This window comes from Aspergillus niger (genome assembly GCF_000002855.4).
Source record: "Aspergillus niger supercontig An02".
In the NCBI taxonomy this organism is placed as follows: Eukaryota; Fungi; Ascomycota; class Eurotiomycetes; order Eurotiales; family Aspergillaceae; genus Aspergillus; species Aspergillus niger.
The window spans coordinates 1267817-1275411 of NT_166519.1; the positions used below are offsets into that span (position 1 = coordinate 1267817).

Genomic DNA, 7595 nt, shown 5'->3' on the forward strand with positions numbered 1-7595 from the left:
ATTTTGGATTTTTGTTCGGTTGGAGCAGCTTTCGGTTTCAGGTGCTCGATTATAATTTATTTGTTTTATTTAGTTTTTCGAATGAGATTTAACTACAAACAACTAATTTGGTATCAAAGAGCTGTTAGGCTGGAAAGATTGTGACCGGTCATTACTTGTTTGTGGTAAGTAATCTGACGGTTGTACGAGAGTATGGATGAAGTTGGAAGAGCTTCGGCTGCAAATGTGATACTATCCTGTATACATAATGTATATACCTCAGAACAATGTGCATGAGGGTGCGCTTTGGACTGAATGTCTTCTTCTATGTGGAATAATCCGCAATATTCTGTCGGGGGATAGATGAAGTGGTCGTCGAAATAGTAAATACCGTTGGTGGTAGAGGTCAATTTGACATACCATGATATATATATCCGGTTCGAATAATGAAGAGTATCTGTATTTAAGGACCTCGATCCAATGCCACAGCGCGAATCCGATTGTATGTAGGAGATGCACCCTAGTCTATAGTTAGTGTTTTCGCACAATGGAAACTGGTTCCTTGGTATAAACAACTTCAAGCATGACATTGTGGCAGGATTGTAGGCCGAGCAAGCTCTAGGAATGTTCGTTGGATTATGGACACCAAAGTCCCTAGATCATGGGACAATTTATTATTCTTAGCAGACACCGAATTGTGTACTAATCACATCAGTTGTGAAGCGTTTCATGAGGGGAAAGAAATACGCAGTACTAACTACTTGTATGGACTTCGGTCACTGCAGCTATGCATACCAAAGCAAGTGGTGATATATAGCCACGAAACAGTCTTACATACTCAATATCCTGTTCACATCACGATGTACATTTTTCTTGTATAGGGAACCATTTTTCGGACCCTCTGGAGCCTCAGTGTGAGCCTTATAGATGTGCTATAACACTGTATCGAAACGTAGTATCTGATTCACTGATTTGTTGTTGTGGCAATCTGAAGGCAACGGGTATAACCATTTCTATATACAACGAAGCTACAAAGTTAATATAGCATTCAAATGACTATATTTAACACATCCAGGGCCGTTGAGAACTAAACGGACCCAAATGAATAATATCAAGGGGTGAGTGATCATAAAGGTGAGATAAAGCGAAACCCATGACAGCTACACGGCCATCACGTGCCTCATCTTAGTCATCAATCTAGTCCCGCCGCCGAACTTCACCTCACGTCCTCTTGATATTTTCATCGCGAGACATCAGCGCATTACCCTCCACGCCCCCAAGGTCGCTGCTATTGTCCGTTTTTGATCCGAATGTAGCTGCTGTTACCCCTGCCTGGGAGTGTTCGTTCTCTTTCTCGTCTTTGGGATCTCCACAACCGCCACCATGTCCGACGGTAGGTAACTCTCTGATCGCGAATCTTGCTTCTGATGATAGGCTGACAATCTCTTTTAGCTGATTTCGAAGCTGTACGGAAGCTCCAAGCTGAGCGGAACGCTGCTGCATCTGCGAAGAAAGGTTCTAGGACCTTTGATCCGTCTAGCCAGCGCACTGACAACTCGACCAAGGCCTCCCTGACTGAATCCTTCGATACCACCCTCTACGAACGCGAGGGCGCTGACAGATATGCGGGATACGACACATCCATCGCCGTTAATGGCGAAGATGAAGACATGGAGGATGCGGACGGAGGCCACCGTCTGGTGGGCCAATATACCGCGACAAGGAGCCAGATCGATGAATTTGCCCAAGGCAATGGTGTGGAAGAGGAGGACGTTCTTCTGGGCCGCGAGAAGGCGGCCAGGATTGCTGATCGCGAAACGGACTATCAGAAGCGTCGCTTCAACCGCGGTCCGCTGACGCCTACACGAGCTGATCCGTTTGCCGCGAACACACATGCAAACGTGGAAGGAGAGGGCCAGACCTACCGTGAGGTTATGGCTCTACGTGAGCTTGAGAAAGAAGAAGAGCGTGTTCAGAAGCTGATCGCAGAGAAGCAGGCTCGTGGAGAGGACGATGTTCAGGAGCATGAGGCCACCTTGAAGTCGGAGGACAAAGAAAACGCCGAAGCTGGCTCGACCGTTTCGGTCGCCACCGGTCGCAAGCGTAAACAACGGTGGGATGTGTCATCTGAGCCTACTGAGTCGGCTGAAGCTGAGGCCCCGCAGCCCGCAGACACCAAGGCCAAGAGATCCCGCTGGGATCAAACGCCTGCACCTGCCGTCCCTGGCGCCGCCGCCGAGGAAGCCCCTAAGCGTCGTTCTCGATGGGATCAAGCGCCGGCCATTGCGGCATCCACCCCCGTGGGTAACCAAGGGCTTGCTACCCCGATGCATCCTTCTCAAGTAGGTGTGCCTATGATGCCCACCAGCTTTGGAACTGATATCTCTGCACGCAATGCTCCTCTGTCGGATGAAGAACTTGATATGATGCTGCCCTCGGAGGGCTACAAGATCCTCGAGCCTCCTCCGGGCTACGCCCCAATCCGGAACCCCGCGAGAAAGCTTATGGCGACACCGGCACCAATGGCCAGTGCGACAGGAGTTGGAGGTTTTATGATGCAGGAGCCAGAGAGCGCCCGTGCGATGGGCAAGCAGCTACCGACCGAAATTCCCGGTGTTGGTGACTTGCAGTTCTTCAAGCCGGAAGATATGGCCTACTTTGGAAAACTTATGGAAGGTGGGGATGAGAGTGCGATGTCCGTGGAGGAGCTGAAGGAAAGGAAGATTATGAGACTGTTGCTGAAAGTGAAGAACGGCACTCCGCCTATGAGAAAGACTGCACTGCGTCAGCTTACAGACAACGCGCGGCAGTTCGGTGCCGGCCCTCTCTTCAATCAGATTCTCCCACTTCTTATGGAAAAGTCCCTTGAAGACCAAGAGCGCCACTTGTTGGTCAAGGTTATTGACCGTGTCCTGTACAAGCTGGATGATCTCGTTCGTCCCTATGTTCACAAGATCCTGGTCGTCATCGAGCCCTTGCTCATTGACCAAGACTACTATGCTCGTGTCGAGGGTCGTGAAATTATCTCCAACTTGGCCAAGGCGGCCGGTCTTGCCACGATGATTAGTACGATGCGTCCCGATATTGACCATGTCGATGAGTACGTCCGTAACACGACTGCTCGAGCATTTGCTGTCGTTGCTTCTGCGCTTGGTATCCCTGCACTTCTACCCTTCCTTCGTGCTGTGTGTCGGAGTAAGAAGTCGTGGCAGGCCAGGCACACTGGTGTCAAGATTGTTCAGCAAATTCCTATCCTTATGGGCTGTGCCATTCTTCCCCATCTGAAGGGGCTGGTCGACTGTATCGCCGACAACCTGAGCGACGAGCAAGCTAAAGTCAGAACCGTCACTGCTTTGGCCGTGGCTGCTTTGGCCGAAGCTGCCAACCCGTACGGTATCGAGAGTTTCGATGAGATCCTCAACCCCTTGTGGACTGGAGCTCGGAAGCAGCGTGGTAAGGGTCTGGCAGCGTTCTTGAAGGCAGTCGGTTACATCATCCCTCTCATGGACGAGGAATACGCGAACTACTACACTAGTCAGATCATGGAGATCCTTCTTCGTGAATTCTCCTCTCCCGACGAGGAGATGAAGAAGGTCGTCTTGAAGGTAGTGTCGCAGTGTGCTAGCACTGATGGTGTGACAGCCAGCTATCTGAAGGAGCACGTGTTGACCGACTTCTTTAAGAGCTTCTGGGTGCGACGTATGGCGCTGGACCGGAGGAACTATCGCCAGGTTGTTGATACGACCGTGGATCTTGGCCAGAAGGTCGGTGTGGGTGAGATCTTGGAGCGCGTCGTGAACAACCTCAAGGATGAAAGCGAGCCCTACCGGAAGATGACTGTGGAGACCGTGGAGAAGCTTATTGCAGCCCTTGGAGCTGCCGATATCTCCGAGAGGCTGGAGGAACGACTCATTGATGGTGTTCTCTATGCCTTCCAGGAACAGAGCATCGAGGATATTGTGATTCTGAACGGTTTCGGAACGGTGGTCAACGCCCTGGGCACTCGCTGCAAGCCTTACCTCCCTCAGATTGTCAGTACCATCCTCTGGCGGTTGAACAACAAATCCGCCACGGTCCGTCAGCAGGCTGCGGATCTGATCTCGCGCATTGCAATGGTCATGAAGCAGTGTGGAGAAGACGCTCTGATGGGCAAGCTTGGTATTGTGCTCTACGAATACTTGGGTGAAGAATACCCCGAGGTGCTTGGTTCCATCCTTGGTGCTCTTCGTTCGATCGTCACTGTCGTTGGTATCAACCAGATGCAGCCTCCTATCAGAGATCTGCTGCCTCGACTCACTCCTATCCTGCGTAACCGTCACGAGAAGGTGCAAGAGAACACGATCGACCTGGTCGGTCGTATTGCCGACCGTGGCCCCGAATCGGTCAACGCCCGCGAGTGGATGCGTATCTGCTTCGAGCTGCTGGACATGCTGAAGGCTCACAAGAAGGGTATCCGTCGTGCTGCCAACAACACATTCGGTTTCATCGCCAAGGCCATCGGTCCCCAGGATGTGTTGGCGACGCTGTTGAACAACCTCCGTGTCCAAGAACGTCAATCCCGTGTCTGTACCGCCGTCGCCATCGGTATTGTGGCTGAGACTTGTGCACCTTTCACCGTCCTGCCGGCCCTGATGAACGAATACCGTGTGCCCGAACTGAACGTCCAGAACGGTGTGCTCAAGGCCATGTCCTTCTTGTTCGAGTACATTGGCGAGATGGCCAAGGATTACGTCTACGCAGTCACGCCTCTTCTGGAGGATGCTCTCATCGATCGCGACCAGGTGCACCGGCAGACCGCAGCCAGCGTTGTCAAGCACATCGCGCTGGGCGTGGTTGGTTTGGGATGTGAAGACGCAATGGTGCATCTGCTTAACCTGGTGTTCCCCAACATCTTCGAGACCAGCCCCCACGTCATCGACCGTGTCATTGAAGCCATTGATGCGATCCGGATGGCAGTCGGCACCGGTGTGGTCATGAACTACGTGTGGGCAGGCTTGTTCCACCCGGCGCGCAAGGTGCGCACGCCGTATTGGCGACTGTACAACGATGCGTACGTGCAGAGTGCGGACGCGATGATTCCCTACTACCCCGGCCTGGAAGACGATGGTCTGGACCGGACTGAGTTGTCTATCATAGTTTGAACAAAAGCCAGCCAGCGCGTGTCATTTATCATCATCTTCTTCTCTGTCTCTGTACCCTCTTCTGCCGTGTGTTTTTCTATCTTCTCAACATATTGGGGCTTGTTCAATTACGGTGTTTCTCTGGCGGGATTTGGCGTGTCTGAACCATCTTTATCTAAGATATAGTAGTCTATGGCAATATCCAACATTTCAACGTTCAATATAATTCTATCCCATTTACTTTCCGTTCGGCACTTCTGTAAGTCAAACTAGTACTCAACTGATTGATCGAAGCGATCGATCTTTCCATTCCCGATCGACCCTCGACTATTCTCTCCCCCGCAATTTGCAGCGTGGGGAGCACCCGCACTCACACTCCGCGCATCATGCCATGCATGCGTTCGTTTGCGAGATCCGAGTCACCCTCGATCGCTCTAGCAGAGCTATCCACTTTTCTCCCTAACATTCCTGTCCTACTTCCGATGACATCAAGCAGCGCTGCCCAGACCGACCGGAAAGACTCTCTCCGCCTCCCTCCGTGGCACCGACGGAGCATAACTCTCCGTTTCCCAACCCCATTCCCCCATCCTCGGCACCATCCCCGCCGTCCGTCGCTACATACAAAGCCGCAGGCAACTTGAGCACAGATCCCAGAGCACTATGTATCTACTTGATGCGATGATCATCAGTCTCCTTCCCTTAGCAGACTAAATGCACTAATGCTCTTTTCTCTTTGACGCATACACGCACGCACGCACGCACAGGCACACCCACCCACACACACAGACACATCACTCTAGCATCATGGCTCTTCCCTCAGAATGCGACGTGCTCGTCATTGGCGGCGGGAATGCCGGCTTCTGCGCAGCCATTTCGGCAGTCCAGTCCGGCGCAAAACACGTTGCTATCATCGATAAATGTCCGGAGGAATGGGCAGGAGGTAACTCTTACTTCACAGCGGGGGCAATGCGCACCGTCCACGGCGGATTGCCGGATCTGCTTCCCATCGTGAATAATGTCGATGCGGAGACGGCGAAGAAGATTGATATGAAGCCGTATACCGTGGAGGACTTCACCGGCGACATGAACCGTGTTACGGGGCGGCGCACCAACCGCGAGCTCTGCCAGACACTCGTCAATGAGTCAAACTCGGCGATCAAGTGGCTGGCTAGTAATGGCGTGCGCTTCCAGCTCTCTTTCAATCGACAGGCGTATGAAGTCAACGGCCGCCTCAAGTTCTGGGGTGGTCTTGCGCTGAAGACTCAAGATGGCGGCAAGGGTCTCATTCAGGATCACCTGCAAGCAGCCCGGAAACTGGGCATTAAGGTGGTCTTCTCGACCGCTGCTCAGAAACTAGTAACGGATCCGGTCTCTGGAGCCGTGACGTCCGTCGTGGTTTCGCATCACGGCCGCGAGCAGACTGTTAAGGCTGGGGCCGTGATTCTCGCGGCCGGAGGCTTCGAAGGGAACCCGCGCATGCGCGCGCAGTACCTTGGACCACACTGGGACGTGGCGCTGGTACGCGGCACGCCCTATAACTCTGGGGATGGATTCGAGATGGCGATCCGGGATGTCTCAGCCAAGCAGGCGGGCAACTGGTCAGGATGTCACTGCGTGGCGTGGGATGCTAACGCACCGGCCGATACGGGCGACCGGGAGATCTCCAACGAGTTCACCAAGTCCGGGTATCCGTTGGGCATCATGATCAATCGGCAGGGAAACCGGTTCGTGGACGAGGGGTCGGATCTGCGCAACTATACGTATGCGATGATCGGACGCCAGATTCTCAACCAGCCCGGCCACATGGCGTTCCAGATCTGGGACTCCAAGATGATCCCTTGGTTGCGGTCGGAGGAGTACCGGCCGGAGGTAGTGCAGCATATCAGCGCGGCCACGATCAGTGAGCTGGCGGAGAAGTGTGCCGAGTTTGATCTCGAGGATAAGAAGCGCTTTGAGCAGACCATCCATGACTATAATAAGGCGGTTTATGAGCGCCAGCGCAGGCATCCGGGTGGGAAGTGGGATCCGGCTGTCAAAGATGGACTTACCACGCAGTCGGAGGGCTTGGAGCTGGCAGTTCCCAAGTCGAACTGGGCGCTTCCTATTGATCAAGGACCGTTCCTGGCTGTCCGGGTCACGGCGGGCATCACTTTTACGTTTGGTGGACTGGCGGTTCGTCCGGAGACGGCGGCGGTGGTGTCGTCGACAACAAACCAAGAGGTGCCGGGGTTGTACTGCGCAGGGGAGATGCTGGGAGGACTGTTTTATGACAACTATCCTGGAGGCAGTGGATTGACGTCGGGGGCTGTCTTTGGACGACGAGCTGGTCGGGCTGCGGCGGCGAGGGTGTCGAGCCGGCAGGCACGGTTGTAGTCTGCTATAACTATTAGCAGTATACAATAATAGCGTTAAGTGAGTAGCTAACTGGCAAATAGCAGGAATAATATACTATGTCTACATTTATCTACAGCAGACCTCAATACCATAGTAGATAGT

The 7595-nt window shown here is 53.1% G+C and overlaps 2 protein-coding genes across 2 annotated transcripts; both read left to right on the forward strand.

Moving 5' to 3' along the window:
* Window positions 1–1362: 1362 nt before the first annotated feature.
* On the forward strand, window positions 1363–5120 carry An02g05400 (uncharacterized protein; the record flags this gene model as incomplete). The annotated part of the gene is made up of 3 exons (XM_059746301.1): window positions 1363–1372; window positions 1432–2073; window positions 2152–5120. 3 exons carry the CDS (start codon window positions 1363–1365, stop codon window positions 5118–5120), a joined length of 3621 nt encoding a protein of 1206 aa, XP_059599980.1.
* Window positions 5121–5903: 783 nt separating this feature from the next.
* Window positions 5904–7472, forward strand: An02g05410 (uncharacterized protein; the record flags this gene model as incomplete). Its single annotated transcript, XM_001399640.1, has 1 exon — window positions 5904–7472. One exon carries the CDS (start codon window positions 5904–5906, stop codon window positions 7470–7472), a length of 1569 nt encoding a protein of 522 aa, XP_001399677.1.
* Between the last annotated feature and the right edge of the window lie 123 nt (window positions 7473–7595).